The sequence below is a fragment of the Triticum urartu genome, chromosome 3A (assembly GCF_056163025.1).
Source record: "Triticum urartu cultivar PI428250 chromosome 3A, HENAU_Tu73, whole genome shotgun sequence".
In the NCBI taxonomy this organism is placed as follows: Eukaryota; Viridiplantae; Streptophyta; class Magnoliopsida; order Poales; family Poaceae; genus Triticum; species Triticum urartu.
Genome location: NC_141875.1, coordinates 232,394,498 through 232,413,427, shown reverse-complemented (window position 1 = coordinate 232,413,427; position 18,930 = coordinate 232,394,498). Strand labels below are relative to the sequence as shown.

Sequence of the window (18,930 nt, the reverse complement as noted above, 5' to 3'; positions counted from 1 at the left end):
CTTGCTAGCAGGCTGCTGGAGTGCTTGCTTCTTCGTGTGGCTCATTAGCTGGCTTGCCGTTCTTCCTGTGTTCGCGCAATCGTTCCTACGGCTTATCTTCTGTTGTGTGAGCTGCAAGTTGAAGCTTGGAACGGGAAGAGATGTCGACGACACTTTCCTTATCATGCTCAACAACTGTTTACGTAAATGCCTGAGAGCTTTCTCGGATAACTGTTGGGTGCTATGCGCCTGCATGCATATGTCCTCTCTCTGCGTGTGCGCGTGTGTGCTCTTTCTTAGTTTGTAGCTTTGATGTGTAGCAACCCCCTCTTTCTCTTTGTTATCGTTTTGTGTATAGATGTATTTTTTCAAGTATTTATCTTCTATAAAAGAAAGTACTTTGTATTTGTCTATTTTGCTCTGAAGCATATGTACTAACTGACGAGCACTTTACTTAAAATTTCATTTTTGTTATTATTTATATCATATTTGACTGATCTTTTTGCGGGGTTATCATATTTGGCTGATTTATATTGAAAAAAATATAACTATGAGATGATTTCACCTTCTTAATAGAAAAGGTCACTACAACTCCTAGTCCGTATTTATCCACCAAACCAAACGGACAAATGGCTATCTCTAGCCACTTAACATTCTACCCAACCAAATAGAAAAAAGATATCCCTAGCCAGGTGGTTGAGGATATCTATAGCCATTTAACCTATTCTCCGAACCAAACACATCCTACGGGTCCCTGTCTATCATGGGAGGAAATTTGTGGGTATTTGTTGGAGAGACAAGTGAAAAAAATAGTGAAGAATCGAGGCTCGTTACGTTTTTCCCTGTGGGGCGGAGGTTCTTTGCCTGGTGACACCCAAACCTGAAGCGAACCCACGCTGTTCGCCGACCCGTCCACTGCTGCTCCGGCCAGCCATGAGGGTCCTCGCGCTCCTCCTCCTACTATGGATCTCTGCCGCCGCCACTGCATCCCGTCCGCCGCTCGAGACCCTCGGCATCCCTCCGCAAGGTTCCCCCCGGATCTGACCGCGCTTTGCTTTCTTTTGCGCCTTCTCTGCCGACGCCAGGTAGATGCGGTTCTTAATTTAGCGTTGCTGGGCGCAGATGAGGCGTACTACAGGGGCGGCGTGATCAAGTGCAGGGACGGATCGGGCAAGTTCACCAGGGATCAGCTCAACGACGACTTCTGCGACTGTCCCGACGGCACCGACGAGCCAGGTACCGCCTCTTTCTTCTTCTTTGCTTAAAAACACGCTCTTTTTCTTCCGCGTGTGGTGTGATTTCTCCGAGATTGCTGTAGAGCCAGCCCCCCTTAGTTTCATGGCCTGTGCGCGTTGGTTTTGAACTGTGGGAGTCTTGGGGATCCATTCGTGCCGGAGATGTGTGAAAGTTGGGATATTCTCTCTGTTAGGCTCATATATTTGTGCCAATGTTGGAACCAGGAGAGCAGTTCACTGAATCGTGCTTCCTTTTTCCTGCGCAGGGACATCCGCGTGCCCGGAGGCGAAATTCTACTGCAAGAATACCGGACATTCTCCAATCACCATCTTCTCGTCGCGAGTGAATGATGGTATATGCGGTAAGAGGCTAATAGCAGTTGCGTTTTCTTTGTTCCATTGCTTTATTTGTTTTTGTTAAGACTAAAGATACATGTACAACAAAGACTAGAGACCAAGAAACTGGCTGGAGCTCCTATTCCATTGATCCTTTTATAACTTGCTCTACTTGTTCCTCATTGTTTGCTAGATTGCTGTGACGGGAGTGACGAATACGGTAGCAATGGCACTTGCAAGAATACATGCTGGGAAGCTGGCAAGGCGGCGAGGGAGAAGTTAAAGAAGAAAGTAGCTACATATAAAAGTGGTGTCGTTATTCGGAATCAGGAAGTTGAAAAGGCCGAATTGGCAATTGCGAAAGATGAAGCAGAGTTAACAAAACTGAAGGGTGAAGAGAAGATACTCCAGGGGCTTGTCGACAAGCTCAAAGGTGAGCCCTCATAGCCAACTCGTCGTTTTGCAAAGAGGGGTATATCGAGTAAATGTTGTTGAAGATGTTAATTTTAGATGGATAGTTTTTATGTGTCCAATACTGTTCATGCTGTGCAGAGCAAAAGAGATTAATAGAAAAGGCAGAGGAAGAGGAGCGCCTAATAAAAGAGAAGGAAGAAAAGAGAATTAAAGAAGAAGCTGAAAAACAAGCAGCTGAGGAAAACAAAGCACCTGATGCCTCTCAGGAAGCAGATTCTCAGGACACTAATGAGAAGGCACAAGAAGATGAAAGCAAGGTTGGTGGTTCTTCCTATATATTGTTTGACCCCTTGTCCATCTATTCCATGTTGGTTACTATCACCTCAGTTTGAAGAACTACTAGAACTCATCATCCTCGTCCATAATATCAGAACCCGAATTACCTTGATAGGAGACAGTTTTGTACTTAAGCAATTCACAGAAGTAATGAAATAATCATGAAATCAGTCTCTTGTATTTTTTATACTTTTAAAATCATTTAAGCTGTCCACTTACAAAATAAAGCCTTAAATGGTTGGTTTAGTACTTCAATTTTAGGGTTTCGCACTATATAAGCTGAATTAATAACATCTAAAAAATGGATTGTTAACTTCCCTTCTTGTGGTCGCATTTTTCATAAGCATACACACATCTCAAAAAACAGATAATGCCCACGTACCCTGGAGGCTGTAGGTTCAACTGAAGCTATCAAGAAATATTCTGTGCAATTCCGGCCAAGGTTATCATGCTGATAGGGTGAGGCGAAGTAGCACAACCTGAACCACCACCTAACTGCCCAAGGCGATATCATACGAGCCCCCCCCCCCCCCCCCCCCCCCACACACACACACGGCAGAAAAATGATGGATATTAAGTAATGCAGGCCACCTTCCCATAGTTTCTTCTTTATCTTCAGTTGCCCTTCTCTTTCACTTTCTCAACGTCAGCCATCAAGGCTCCAACCTAGCCAGGAAGAACAAAAGGGAAGCGAAGGAATACGAGTCAATACCCCCCAAAATATAGATGAATGAATCACAGCCAGCAAAAAGCCAAAAAACAGAGGGGTGAGGAAAATCCGAGAAGAAACATTGCAGAAAAAAAGGAGGGGGGGGGGGGGGGGGGGGGGGGGGGGAGATGAGGATGGTGTCCTCCCATACCCCTCCCCTTCTCTTCTCTGAATTGGTGACTCCCCCAACCTCTTGCCCCTCCCTTTCTCATGCCATAGTTCTCTTTCCCGCCAAGCAATTCATGGCTCTTGCCCTGCCTCCTGGCGATTCCTGAATTGCGCCGTGGGGACGCCATGGCCTCAAGGCTAGGTGAGGTGAGCTACTGCTATGAACCTATCACAATTCGGAGCCCTTTGATGCTTCGGCAACTGCTTTGCTTACACAAAACCTAATTGATAGCTTCATAATAATTGCCACGGTTAACTAAGAAAGCCCATATAACTAACATAGAAATGCCAACCATTGGCAAATTAGTGAAGTCCTCACTCCTCACGTACAAGGTATAGCCATATAGGTACTCGTTACGCACCAAGAAAGACCATATGACTAACATAGAAATGACAACCATTGGCAAATTAGTGAAGTCCTCACTCCTAAGTCCTAACGTACAAGATATAGCCATATAGGTACTCATTATGCACCTTGTTAGTTCACTGCTATAAAAATATATTTATGTTATTTTGTTACTACTGTTTAACATAGGTAGTTGAACATCATGATGGAGATATCACGGACCATGACAATCACTCACCAGAAGGCGAGACATCTGTTGAAGTGGTAATAGTTAACTTTTGGTACTAGAAAATTGATATGCTAGTTTGTTTCAATATCAAATTTGAGTGTATATATGCTGTTTTTCCATGTCAGCCTGACATTAAAGCTGGGACTGGAGATGATGAACCACCGGTGGAGACATCTGCAGTACCTACCGAGGAGCAGGTGGTGTAGTAACTGCTTTGCAGCTGACTCATGTCACTGAACTTGTTTAATATTTGCTATTGTGATGTCTTGTCTAGATTTCTGATGTCCTGTAACTAATAAGCTATATCCAAAACTGCACTTGCTTGTCTTTTCACATTGTCGTTGTCCTTATCTCCCATTATATTCGGTTAAGGATGGTCAAATTTTTGTGTGGACGTTATATTTTTATTACTTATATACAATTATTATGATACCCAGAATATATTGTACAATTTTTGTTGATCTCTTGGGAATGCAGTTCCAATTTCAAGTTATGAAGCATTGTTGTATGTTTTGCAGGACCCTACTTCTGTCAACTCTGAAGGTTTGTCAAAGGCGGAATTGGGTCGTCTGGTAGCTTCTCGCTGGACTGGAGAAAATGTAGATGATGTTGGTAAAAGCGATAAAAAGGGCCATGAGGATGAGCTGGATATTCCAGAACCTGCAGAAGAAGCATTTGAAGATGAGCATGATATACCAGAACCCGTAGAAGAAAATTATGCTGGCTATCATTCAGAAGTTGAGGATGATAGGCACAAATTTGAAGACGAAGAGTTGTCTAATGTATCAGATGATGAATATGTTGATGATCATGAAGAACCGGATGTGTCCTATAAATCTGATGACGACCGGAAAGGTGATGACCATTCAGGTATAGTGTGTTTATATGACAACAATAATTCCGATTCCTACTGTATGTGGTTACTGATTATCCTATTGTATGTGTATTTATTATTTATTTGATTTGTTCCTTCCTTCAGATTTAACTGCCTCAGGACAAGCATCATGGCTGGACAAGATTCAGCAAACTGTACAGAATGTTTTACAGAAATTCAACTTTTTCAAGACCCCTGTTGATTTATCAGGTCAGTCGTACATACTACTTCTGTTGATTCTTCATGATTTATATGAGTATGTGCTAACGCTTACACATTTATGATTTTAGAGGCTGCTCATGTTCGGAAGGAGTACGATGATGCTAGCTCAAAGCTGTCCAAAATTCAATCTAGGATAACCTCTCTGACAGATAAGCTAAAGCAAGACTTTGGTAAGTTAATTGAAACTTTGTCTCCGCGTTGAGTGCATCACCCACTTGTATATTTTGCAGCTATTAGTTTTGTTAGGGATTTTTTATCAAATGTTGTGTTTTGGGTTGATGAAACTACTTCTTAAGCCATCCAGTAAATGGTAATGAGAACTGTGCTAACATGGTTCCTAAGCAAGAACACACTACAACAACAAAAAACAACAGCAATAACAAAGCCTTTAGTCCCGAACAAGTTGGGGTAGGCTAGAGGTGAAACCCATAAGATCTCGCAACCAACTCATGGTTCTGGCACATGGATATCAAGCTTCCACGCACCCCTGTCCATGGCTAGTTCTCTGGAGGTACTCCAGTCCTTAGATCTCTCTTTACGGATTCCTCCCATGTCAGTCTACCCCGACCTCTCTTGACATTATCAGCACGCTTTAGCCGTCCGCTATGCACTGGCGCTTCTGGAGGCCCGTGTTGAATATGCCCAAACCATCTCAGACGATGTTGGACAAGCTTCTCTTCAGTCGGTGCTACCCCAACTCTATCTCGTATATCATCATTACGGACTAGGTCCTTCCTTGTGTGGCCACACATCCATCTCAACATGCGCATCTCCGCCACACCTAACTGTTGAACATGTCGCCTTTTAGTCGGCCAACACTTAGCGCCATACAACATTGCAGGTCGAACCGCCGTCCTATAGAACTTGACTTTTAGCTTTTGTGGCTCTCTCTTGTCACAGAGAATGCTAGAAGCTTGGTGCCACTTAATCCATCCGGCTTTGATTCGATGGTTCACATCTTCATTGATATCCCCATCCTTCTGTAACATTGACCCCAAATATTGAAAGTTGTCCTTCTGAGGCACCACCTGCCCATCCAGGCTAACCTCCTCCTCCTCGTGCCTAGTAGTACTGAAACCGCACCTCATGTACTTGGTTTTAGTTCTACTAAGTTTAAAACCTTTTGATTTCAAGGTTTATCTCCATAGCTCCAACTTCCTATTGACCCCCATCCGACTATCATCGACTAGCACCACATCATCCGCAAAGAGCATACACTATGGGATATCTCCTTGTATATCCCTTGTGACCTCATCCATCACCAAAGCAAAAGGATAAGGGCTCAAAGCTGACCCCTGGTGCAGTCCTATTTTAATTGGCAAGTCATCAGTGTCGCCATCACTTGTTCGAACACTTGTCATAACATTATCGTACATGTCCTTGATGAGGGCAATGTACTTTGCTGTGACTTTGTATTTCTCCAAGGCCCACCACATGACATTCCGCGGTATCTTATCGTAGGCCTTCTTCAAGTCAATGAACACCATATGCAGGTCCTTCTTTTGCTCCCTATATCTCTCCATGAGTTGTCGTACCAAGACAATGGCTTCCATGGTCGACCTCCCAAGCATGAAACCAAACTGATTTTCGAGCGGCGAATTTGTTGAAGTTCCGTAAAATAAGCTGTTCCTTAAAATGGCCAAAAATAACTTAGAGAGTCATTTACAGGATAGTGTAGTCCAACCATAGATAAAGAACATCCCGTTGTATGTTTCTTTCATATATCTTTTTGGTTTTATTTCTAGCCGAATCTACATAGTTTGCATTTCGGTCTGTGGTACTTAAAATACATTTCCAACTATTTGAGGCTTCATTTCTTTAGAACATTATTGCTCTGTATTACATGTTACCTGCTACTCTAGATGCTGACCTCATCTGATTAGTTACTCTAGTTAATACGTTACCTTGGTAAACTTGTGAAAAATTGAAACTGATTGAAATGCATTCTTGTTAGGTAAGGAGAAGGAGTTCTATTACTTTTATGACCAGTGCTTTGAGGGCAAGGAGGGCAAGTATGTATCCCATCTCTCAAAAAAATTCAAACTTTTTTGTTTCATTTTATATTTGGTTAGGTTTACTGATTTTTGAATCATGATCCCTATTGGCAGGTATGTTTACAAGGTCTGTCCATACAAGAAAGCTTCACAGGTTGAAGGACACAGTTCCACTAACCTGGGGTGTGTTTCTTGCACTCCTTTAAGATTTAGTATATTTTTTGTTATTCCCTACTGTAATCCATTGATTAAACTTCATATTTAGTTTGGTCCACTACCACTATCATATTGATATGTTGTGGAAATTCTCACATTCATATTCACTATGGGAAAACACTGAGTAATGCTATTTAGTAAAACGCATTGTGTAGATTATTAACTGTGTTTTAGAGAGCACGAGCTGAGATCTTGTTCATTCTTCATCATTACCGTGATTACATTTTTCATCACAATAGCTTGCGAAATAAACGTAGAATCTTGAAAGGTTGAGCTATAACCTGGCTGTTAATCTTGTAAACTGGATGAAGTTCTAGGGTTGATACTTGCACGTGAACAAGTAATGGTCGAAGACAATTCACTACATAGGCAACCCGGATAGCTTTCTTACTATGTAGGTTTGTGTATATAAGCAACTTTTTTCTGTGTTATATTACGTTACCATGTTTTCAAACGACTAATTCCATTCATGTTATCTTAGGGATGCAATTTTAGGAATAGATTAGGGGAGTGCAATTTTGTTTTCAATGTGCTGTGTCTATCAGCATTGCTCTGCTTTACTGCCATTTTATCTTTGAACATGGACCATTTTCTAGAGAATTGCCTGCACAGTCCTGGCTGGTTTAGCTACCAACTAGCTTAGAGCTACTTGAAAGTTACTTGGAAGAAAATTATAGTTTCTATTTTCTCTTGTGTATGACGTTCACAAGCCTAAACATCCTATTCTGTGCATGGAAGCACACAAACATGCGTTTGCACTATGTTGTCATTCCTAGTGCAGTTAGTTATCTTGTGCCGTAAATGAAAATGGAAATTCTCTGTTGGTCAGGCGCTGGGACAAATTTGAAGAATCCTACAGGATGATGCACTTTTCAAGTGGAGACAAATGCTGGAATGGCCCTGACCGAAGCCTAAAGGTACTTGCTATTATTCAGGGTTGCATTTTCCTTAAGCACAGCTCTTTCCATTTGCATGTCTTAAAATACAACTGTGCGGCTTAACTTTTATGCAGGTCAGGCTTAGATGTGGGCTGAGCAACGAACTTAACGGTGTCGATGAGCCCAGCAGATGCGAGTGCGTAGTTTTTTTTGTCATGATACACCTTTGATCTTTTTACCAAAATGCACATTATATCATGTTAATTATTTCTATGTCTGTTCCGATGGCGCAGGTACGTCGCTGTACTGTCAACTCCTGCAATGTGTGTTGAAGAGAAGCTGAAGGTTCTTTCTTGTCCCTATCACGAATGTGTTTTCTTTCTTTGCATTGAGGTTGGGAGCTAATGGAGTTTTGCTTTATATATATATAACAATCTATAACAGGAGCTGCAACAGAAACTCGATGCTGTGGCTTCAGACCTGTCCGGCCACGACGAGCTCTAAACTGTCACTGGAAGCAATGACTCCACTATTACAACCATAACCATAAGAGAGAGGCTACCGAGGTACATGTTGGATAGATAGAAAAGTCTGGAGCTGTGAGTGTAGCCGCCAAAGCAGCTTTAGTCTGGCTAGGGAAAATTTTGAGCAAAGTGGTCGGATGGTTGAAATTTTCACACCATCCTGATTTTAGTAGCTGCAACTGGATATCTTTTTCTTTTGCTTTGACGGACGTTTCCTCAAATTGTTTATCTAGGTCATCTGAAAGAGACTAAGCCTTCTGTTTGTAACTTATCAGTTATGCACAGCGTCTCTGAATTATACGGACCAATGCTTTTATCGTGTGGAGTAATACTTTTACCTATACCTGCACATAAAATAATTAAGAAGAGTGGCTAGAAATTTGTAACCTTCACAGCTTGTCACGTTGCTTATTTCCCCCCCAAAAGAAAGGAAGCTTTGTGAGATAAAACACCGAATGTTGGATTTAATCTGCCAATCGGACGGGCAAGTGTGAGAAAAACCTCGAGGGCAAGTATGGATAGTTAAAGGCAAAACCTAACAAGTGACGTACATCGTACAATAGGTGCATTCTGATTCCGTAGATTGAAAGATGATGACACAATCATATGAAAAAAAATATCGTTTGCCCAAAATGAACAGAAATTGTGCTCTTACTGTCTAGTTTTTTTTAACACAGTATAGACTCGGCCGCTCATACATACGTACATATACTCACATCTATGAACGCATGAATGCACATGATATCCCTATAAGCATCTGTGAGAGACCGAGCCGACACATCATCTTGAGATTGATGAAGTCGTCATAGACATTTTCGTAGTTGATGAGAACGTCTCCTCTCACTAAACATACATCGCCAAAAGACCTACAAATCTTAAAAAATGCGAGCACCAATGTCAAATGTTGGGCTTGAACCCTGGTGGACGGAGGATACTACTGTCCTCATCAGTGGCGGAGACCTAGGACAATTGGAACTATAGCCCTAGGTGTAATAACGATATCCTTTGCAATACTCCTATGTTCTTATACAATATACAAAACCACTAGAATGTATCACTTAAACTAGCTTAGCTCTAGACGTAATCCGATGCTAGCTTCGTCCCTGCTTGTCCTTCTAACTATTCAATCAGGGTTGGTTCGCCTGTTATCGTCTAGTTTTAAATGGCACATTTGGGTTAGTTGAAAGATGAAGTAATATCATTAGAAGTTGTACAACTTGCGCTTAATGTTTAGTTTAAAACTTGTAAAATATGAAATTGTGGTCATATAACTTGTCATCTCATGCAAATACGGCTATTTTGTCTGTATCATGTGCTTATGTGGCATGCCAGTGAGGCTATGGCCCACTGTCAATGACTCAAACAAATTGGTGCAAGAAATAAGAAATAAAAGGGTGTGGTAGGTTCGAACTCACGACTTCATTTACGTGAAGGCACTAGCGAACCACTCCACCGAACACAATTTCATACATCCGTGGAGATACATTTACTTACACTGAATACACATTTTTTCTCTCGATTCTCTTTTCCTTGGTTTTGCCAGAAAAATAGGTTTCCCAAAAATCATTTTTCGCTAGAAATTTTTAAATGAAATTTGATTTTAAAACATGCGTCAAAATGTATAATGTTTAGCCCAAAACGTACACAAACTTGTTCACGAGCAAGATTTTATCTTATTCCGGTTTTTTTGGAAGGAGTTGCAAATTCTGGTTTTCGAAATATCTCGGCAATTCTTGGTTTTTTCACCCGAAATGTTGAAATAAATTTTGTTTTTTAATGTATAAATATATTTAGTTTAACACATTACTTTAAATAAGTGTTTCCTGTACGGTGGTCAACCCAACTCCTTTCCTATAGAAAAGTCGCGAGTCGAATTCATTGTTGCGGCAACGAGAACAATATTTTAAATAACGTAATTTTCTAAAATGAGCGTGAATAACACAAAAAATATATGTACCAAAAGAGGGTCTGATATTGTATGTCCATATGAGGATTTAAGTTACGTTCATGTATTGTTAGACTAGTTTCTCTCATTTAAATTAGAAATTTCATGAAAATTTGGTTAGAGAAAGACGTGGTAATCTTCTGCCACCCCGATGCTGCCGAGCTCTCCACGATCAGCTCCCTGCTTGACCACTTTGGGGCTACCTCCGGCTTGCGCACCAACTTCGCTAAATGCCTAGCCGCACCTATCCAGTGCCCTGACGACATCGATAGTTCCATTGGCGCTACTATTTGCCTGCCTTGTGAGGGCCTTCCCCATTCAGTATCTAGGCCTCCTTCTATCTCTTCAGAAAGTGCCGGCGTCCCACCTGTTGCCACTGATTGAGAAACTCTCCCGGAAGCTCGCTACCTGGAAAGCCGCGCTGCTCAACCGCGGCGAGCGCCTGGCCCTGGTCCGGCAAGTCTTGGGTGCCATGCCCGTGCACCTTCTCCTCGCATGGCTCTTTCTCCCACCATCCTCAAGAAGGCCAATAGAATCCTCCGCGACTTCCTTTGGCATGGTCGCAATGACGTGTGCGCTGGCTCCTACCTGGTCAGCTGGGCGCGTGTCTGCCGTCCTCTTGACCTGGGAGGATTAGGGATTCGCGACCTCCACCACACCGGGATCTTGCTCCGCGTCCGCTGGCTTTAGCTCCAAGCTACTGACCCTTCGAGACCTTGGACTTATCTCCAGCTCCCGCGCGATCCCGAGGTTCTGCATTTTTGCCGAGCTTCCACGTCATGGACCATCGGCGATGGCACCACCTGCTGTTTCTGGCAAGACCCTTGGCTCGATGGCAAATCGCTCATGGTCACCGCCCCGCCCTGGTGGCTCTTGTTCCCCGACGCCTCCGACGCACCCGTACAGTCGCCTCCACTCTCTCTGATCGGCGCTGGATTTCTGACATCCAAGGTGCTTTAGGACCGGCCGCCACGGTGGAATACGTGGAAACCTGGCGCTGTGTACGGCACATTGTGCTGACCCCTCAATCTGACCGCATCCGCTGGCGCTGGACCGAGAACGGGGAGTACTCCGCCTCCTCCTGCTATAGTGCACTCTTCCATGGCTCAACGACTTCCGAATTCTGGCAACTTGCCTGGCAAACTGGTGGTCCAACCTCCGTGCAGTTCTTCATCTGGCTCGCCTCCCTAAACCGCTGCTGGTCCACGGACCAGCTCGCCCGGCGTGGCCTGCCACACGAGCCAGAGTGTGTGCTATGCGCCCAGGAGCCCGAGACTCTGCGCCACCTCCTTGTGGGTTGCAGCTTCGCACGCATTACCTGGCACGATATCCTTTCATGGTGCTCCCCGACAACCAGAGCCCCGGACGGCTCTGTCGACTACTTTAGCTGGCTCTCCCCAACTCTTCTACTTACACCGAGTGCTCGGCGACGAGGGCTTGCCACTATCGCTGCGCTCACAGCATGGTCGATCTGGCGCCATCGAAATGCCGTCATCTTCGACAAGATCACACCGTCCACCCTGACTCTGATTCAAGCAATTAAGGACGAAGCTCGCTCCTGGGCCGCGACATGAGCTCGAGGAATGAACACACACGCGCTTGTAACATAGGACCTTAGTTTGCATTGGGGCTGAGCAACCCCATTCCCTCTACTCCACCGAGTGTCGCGGTCTCGCCATTCGTGTGTACGAGGCCACGGCACCCCTCCCCCCTTAACTCTTTTTTTCCTATCAATGCAATGATACGCTGGCTCAGCGTATTTGAGAAAAAAAAGAAAAAAATATTTGGATATGAGTAGTCATCATTGTAAAAACATAAAATTCAGCATTTCTCATTTTGACCACATAAAGGTACTTTGTGTACTGGGTAGCTCATGTGCGCCGGTGTGTTATTAGGTGGTCGTGGGTTTGAACCCATCAGCAGCAGCCTTTTTTTTTAATTTGAGAGCCATTGTTCGTAATTAAATAAATTCGAGGGCTTTTGTGTAAAATAAAAAATGTGCATGGGTCGCCCGAAGTGATATCTGTCACTGACAACGGGCCCGTGCCTGTGTGACATGCCACGCCAATGGCGTATACGCTTGCGAACAGCCGGAGTGACTGTATTTACACCTAAACACAAGTTAAATCATCAGAAAAACGTATTTTTAAAATTTTAGCACCAAACTGCACCTCAACACAAGTTCTGTGACTAGCAATGATATTACCTCTTGAAAGATCAACAAGACACTTCGAAATATAAGCTAACCTGAATTAATCACTTCAATAGATCAATTTATATTCTAAAAAAGGTCAGTTTACATTTAAAAAGGTGAAAAAAATTCAACTTACATTTATGGCATACTATGAACCACTCGCACGACTTATATAGCTGGACAAAAGGGAAATGCCCTCTAACAACTGACTTTCAAGATGATTAGTCAACACAATTTTTCCATACCAGCATTATTTTAATTGTAGATCACAAGTACAAATCAAACAACTCAGAGTAAATTGCAAAAAACCACCACATTTGGGGACGCTAAAACAGAAAACCACCACCTTTCGTTTTTTTTCTTCAAAAAACCACCATGTTTGCGCTGACAGTTTTCAAATAGCACTGATTGAACGGTTTGGCGCGTCTGAGTGGAAAACTGACCGGTTGGGCCCGCTGTCAGGCGCCACGTGGCCAGGGGGAGATGGCGCCCGTGACGCGCGCTGTTAGACGGCGTCGCACCTGACCTAACGAGCCGGCCCGACCCAACCCGACCCGTTCGTCCATTCCCCTCTCTCTCACCTTCGTCTCTGCCTGCGGCTCGTTCGCCACCGCCTTCGCTGTCCATTTGTCGTTGCCGGCCGCCGCAACGATGGTGTCCTGGAAGGACGACGAAACTAGTAGCGAAGATTCTGTGTCCCCCCTCTTCAACTCGCACGAGGACGAGACCTATGTGAGTATCATTTCTCTTTGACTTAGGGTTAAGGTTTTCTTCGATTTGAGCTTAGTTTTCACGAATTTGAGTTGGGATATTGAGCACTGTTGCACTATTGTAGATCCCACAGACCATTGTTGACCCGGAGTGGTGCGGTATTGTTGCCGGAGGACCGATGTGCTGTCACAACCTTCCTGTTCATAGGGCTGTTGTGTTTCAAGGAATCAACACTGGCCATAGGTTTTATGGATGCGGTAATCAGGTTAGTGGCAGGTCCTCTCTGGTAGTCATAGATTATACAGATCCTTTGTGTGGTGCTCAGTGAACTGAATATATGTTTTTTGCCTGTTAACTGAATATAGTTGTGTATATAGTTTTGTGAAGATGTTGTTTTATCTGGTGTTTTGAGGAAACAATGTGTCAGGTTTAATCAATGCTTATCTGAATGTGTCTGTTGTTAAATGAGCTAAGTTAACTGAATATAAGTAGCTTTAACTGAATATATGTAGGTGTTAACTGAATATATGCAGCTGTTAACTGAATATATGTAGCTGTTAACTGAATATATGTAGATGTTAACTGACTTATCTGAATTTGTGGTCCTGCTGTTAACTTTTGTTTTTTTGAATTATTATAGGAAGGTGACAATTGTGGTCTGGTTCAATGGATTGACCCAGAATGGCCAGAACCCATGAAAAATGCACTACGCAAACTTTGGGATATGTATGAGCAGAGTAGCAAAGAGAATGATGCTAAAGAAAAGCTCATACTCAAGCTGGGAGAAGAGAAAAAGCTAATCCAAGAGAAGCACCACAACCACATCAAAGAAGCAAGCAATTTTTTTCAACAATTCACAAGAATGTGATGAGGGAGAACTATCAGAAGATTATGCAGGATGGTGATGTAGAGAATGTTGTACTTCAAGCCCAGGAAGAGAAGGCTAAGCTTGAGAAAGACAATATTGAGCTGAGGACAACACTAGAAGTCATTAAGCAGAGCAATGATGAATTTGTTAGCAATTGGAAGAAACATGTAGTAGATGAAGGTCTTCAACAGATTGAACAGATGAAGAAGGAGAAGAAAAAGCTAGAGTATATCATAGCTGATTTGCTGAAGGATGGGGAGGCAAACAAGGTTAAGTTGAGGAAAATCAAAGAACTCTGTGATGAGTGAGGAAAATTATGTTGTTTCTGTGAGGCAAATCTATGATGAACTTGTTAGCAAATTATGTTGTTTCTGTTGAACTAAGTACCCTAAGATGTGAGTGTTTCTGTTGGCATAATGTATGAGGCCAACAAGGTTGAACTATCTTGTTTCTGAACCTTAGTCATGTGATGTTTAGTTGTAAAGGATTATTATGTCATATTTGAACACTAAGATGTTTGTTGGATGTGATCATATGGAATTATGTTGATCATATGAACTGTGTTCTAGGTTTCTCATATTGATAGAGGAGCAAAAGTTTAAAATACTATTGTGAGGCTAGAGAGGTAGGTTCTTTTCGTCGACGGTTGTCGAGAGGCTACGGTTAGGCTAGAGAGGTAGGTTCCTTTCGTCGACGGTTGTCGAGAGGCTAGGGTTAGCCTAGAGAGGTTGGTTCCTTTCGTCGATGGTTGTCGAGAGGTTACAATTAGCCTAGAGAGGTAGGTTCCTTTCGTCGACGGTTGTCGAGATGCTAGGGTTAGCCTAGAGAGGTTGGTTCCTTTCATCGACGGTTGTCGAGAGGCTAGGGTTAGCCTAGAGAGGTAGGTTCCTTTCGTCGACGGTTGTCGAGAGGCTAGGGTTAGCCTAGAGAGGTTGGTTCCTTTCGTCGATGGTTGTCGAGAGGCTACGGTTAGCCTAGAGAGGTAGGTTCCTTTCGTCGATGGTTGTCGAGATGCTAGGGTTAGCCTAGAGAGGTTGGTTACTTTCATCGACGGTTGTCGAGAGGCTAGGGTTAGCCTAGAGAGGTTTGTTCCTTTCGTCGATGGTTGTTGAGAGGCTAGGGTTAGCCTAGAGAGGTTGGTTCCTTTCGTCGACGGTTGTCGAGAGCTAGGGTTAGCCCATAAATTTATGGGCTAACCCTAGCGTATCGACAACCGTTGACAAAAGGAACCAACAACTTTATGGGCTAACCTAGCCTATCGACAACCGTTGACAAAAGGAACCAACAACTTTATGGGCTAACCTAGCCTATCGACAACCATTGACAAAAGGAACCAATAACTTTATGGGCTAACCTAGCCTATCGACAACCGTTGACAAAAGGAACCAACAACTTTATGGGCTAACCATAGGCTAGAAGTTGACACACAACAAGTTATCATAACCCACGCATACACTAACATTAACTGCCAACATCACATCAAGTTATCACAACAAGTTCATCTTTTCAAGTTTACCATAGCTTGCCAACATCACAACAAGTTATCTTGCTACCACAGCAAGTACAAAATACAACAAGTTTTGCCAACATCACAACAGTTTTGCCAACATCACAACATTTTTGCCCAAAATACAGAAGTAGTCTCTGAACTAATTGTCCGACTAATTGCCACTAGCATATAAATAGTCTCTGAATTTGCTTGGCTTCTTCCTGACCCTTGTAGAACCAGATGCACTAGCAGCAGCAGGCTTTGGAGGAGCAAATGAAGAAGTAGCACCTCTTCTTGGAGCAGATGAGGAAGCACATCTTCTTGGAGCAGATGAGGAAGCAGCAGTTCTTGCACCAGAAACAAGTACTTCATAAGAGATGCAACAATGTACATGTGAGTGTCAAATTTCTATAGAGACAAACATACCTATGAATGGTCTATATCCTTTAAGAAAACCCTCCCTTTAGGCTGCAAGACAAATGAAGAGTCTATGAAATCTGGGATTTTTGCTTGGATTCTCTCTAACAACTCTAGTTGTTACAATGCATCTGCTACCAGGGTTTGTGTCCAAAAAGCTTGAAGATAGTCTCTAATCCTAGTGTACTGTGCTTCCTGATCACCCTGAACAACACAGAGAGCTTGCTGCCTTGCCCTGTATGCCATCATCTTACCAATCTCCACACCATACTTCTCCTTTGTCTTGTCCATGAGTGTCTGAATTCCTGCTTTAGGATCTGTCCTGAAGCATTCTTCAACTACTTTGGCCACAAACCTAGTAGGAACCTTGCAGTTCTCACCACTTGGAGCACATGTATGCTCTAATTGCAGCTTCCTAATACAGAATGTTTTTTCTTGCCCAACTACAGATGCAACCATGTGAAAGGGGCACCCTTTCTCCACACAATCAACAATGATCCTATCTTTGTTGTTCCTGTGGTAATGGAAGTTCCTTCTCTGTGTCACATGCAAGTTAACGAATGCTCTTCTGAACTGGTAAACATCAACAAAACACATGTGCCAGCAAATTTGTTCTTGTGGCATAAGCCTATTTTCATCATACCATATCCTGGCTTTCTTCTTTTTTGCCCTGGACTTTCTCCCAGATGAGGAACAATACAACACTACTTCTTCATCAGAATCATTTTGAAGTTCTTCATCTATATCTTCATCAGATAAGGGAATGTAGTCTGCCTCAAGCTTGGCTTGGGAACTACAGTGTGATCTACTTGTTGGACCTCTTCTAACAGGTAATTTCTCAACTGGTGGTGCATCAACAAACCCCTCTACTTCATCCTCCTCCTCAGCCTCACAAAACAAATCTTCTGGCTCTGAATCACCTTCATAAACCCTCTTCCTCTTGAGATCTTTTAATTTCTGGTGCAAATCTGCATCATCTTGCTCCTCTCCCTCCTCTTCAGAGCTATCCACATCAATGTCCTCTGTATCCATCAACTCATCCTCTTCCATTCTTTCTTCTCCTTGTACTACTGGACTGTCATCTGCAAACTCATTAAGAAAATCATCTAACTCTTTCACACCAGCTATGTCCCTCCCCTTTTTAACATTGCAACTCTCCTGAGTGAAGAGATATTGTCCATAAGAGTCCTCTGTGTGAGCACTAACAACTGGAGCACATATATCTGCTTCATGTTCACTGGTCTGACATTGGTACAGCACACCTGCATCATCTATATTGTACACCTTTGGAGAACCAATCTCAGAAATTGGAATCTGCTTCTCACATCCATCTCCAATGTTGATCTACAACTTTGCCATCTCTGACTCTCTTCCTTTCATTACTGTGATAGTAACACACCTCTTCTCCTCATACAATATCCACATTTCTTCCACATCTTCCTCAGATTTGATTAGCTGCATGCCTGCCATTCCTACACCCTCTTGCTTCACATAGTACATTGAATCCTTTTGGTCATAGCCCTCTATCCCAATAATAGCTAACTGTTGGAAATATGCCCTAGAGGCAATAATAAATTGGTTATTATTATATTTCCTTGTTCATGATAATCGTTTATTATCCATGCTAGAATTGTATTGATAGGAAACTCATATACATGTGTGGATACATAGACAACACCATGTCCCTAGTAAGCCTCTAGTTGACTAGCTCGTTGATCAATAGATGGTTACGGTTTCCTGACCATGGACATTGGATGTCATTGATAACGGGATCACATCATTGGGAGAATGATGTGATGGACAAGACCCAATTCTAAGCCTAGCACATAGATCGTGTAGTTCATTTGCTAAAGCTTTTCTAATGTCAAGTATCATTTCCTTAGACCATGAGATTGTGCAACTCCCGGATACCGTAGGAATACTTTGGGTGTGCCAAACGTCACAACGTAATTGGGTGGCTATAAAGGTGCACTACGGGTATCTCTGAAAGTGTCTGTTGGGTTGGCACGAATCGAGACTGGGATTTGTCACTCCATGTGACGGAGAGGTATCTCTGGGCCCACTCGGTAGGACATCATCATAATGTGCACAATGTGATCAAGGAGTTGATCACGGGATGATGTGTTACGAAACGAGTAAAGAGACTTGCTAGTAACGAGATTGAACAAGGTATCGGAATACCGACGATCGAATCTCGGGCAAGTATCGTACCGCTAGACAAAGGGAATTGTATACGGGATTGATCGAATCCTCGACATCGTGGTTCATCTGATGAGATCATCGTGGAACATGTGGGAACCAACATGGGTATCCAGATCCCGCTGTTGGTTATTGACCGGAGAACGTCTTGGTCATGTCTGCATGGTTCCCGAACCCGTAGGGTCTACACACTTAAGGTTCGATGACGCTAGGGTTATAAGGAATAGATATACGTGGTTACCGAATGTTGTTCGGAGTCCTGGATGAGATCCCAGACGTCACGAGGAGTTCCGGAATGGTCCGGAGGTAAAGATTAATATATGGGAAGTCCTGTTTTGGTCGCCGGAAAGGTTTCGGGTTTTATCGGTAACGTACCGGGACCACCGGGAGAGTCCCGGGGGTCCACCAAGTGGGGCCACCAGCCCCGGAGGGCTGCATGGGCCAAGTGTGGGAGGGGACCAGCCCCAGGTGGGCTGGTGCGCGCCCCCACCAAGGCCCAAGGCGCCTCCAAGAGGGAAGGGGGGCAAACCCTAGGGCAGATGGGCCCTAAGGCCCACCCCAGGTGCGCCTCCCCCTCTCCCCCTTGTGGCCGCCACCCAGATGGGATCTGGGGGGCTGCCGCCACCCCTAGGGAGGGAACCCTAGGT

The 18,930-nt window shown here is 43.6% G+C and overlaps 1 protein-coding gene across 1 annotated transcript; it reads left to right on the top strand.

Annotated features, from left to right (window-relative positions):
- Positions 1-774: 774 nt before the first annotated feature.
- PSL4 (calmodulin-binding protein) lies at positions 775-8,776 on the top strand. The gene is made up of 16 exons (XM_087546831.1): positions 775-1,006; positions 1,102-1,215; positions 1,481-1,576; positions 1,744-1,983; positions 2,103-2,281; positions 3,713-3,787; positions 3,878-3,949; positions 4,271-4,622; positions 4,732-4,836; positions 4,917-5,018; positions 6,803-6,860; positions 6,957-7,025; positions 7,888-7,975; positions 8,071-8,132; positions 8,230-8,281; positions 8,381-8,776. The coding sequence occupies exons 1-16, from the start codon at positions 913-915 to the stop codon at positions 8,438-8,440; spliced, it is 1,818 nt and encodes a 605-aa protein (XP_087402957.1). The 5' UTR covers positions 775-912; the 3' UTR covers positions 8,441-8,776.
- Positions 8,777-18,930: the final 10,154 nt, after the last annotated feature.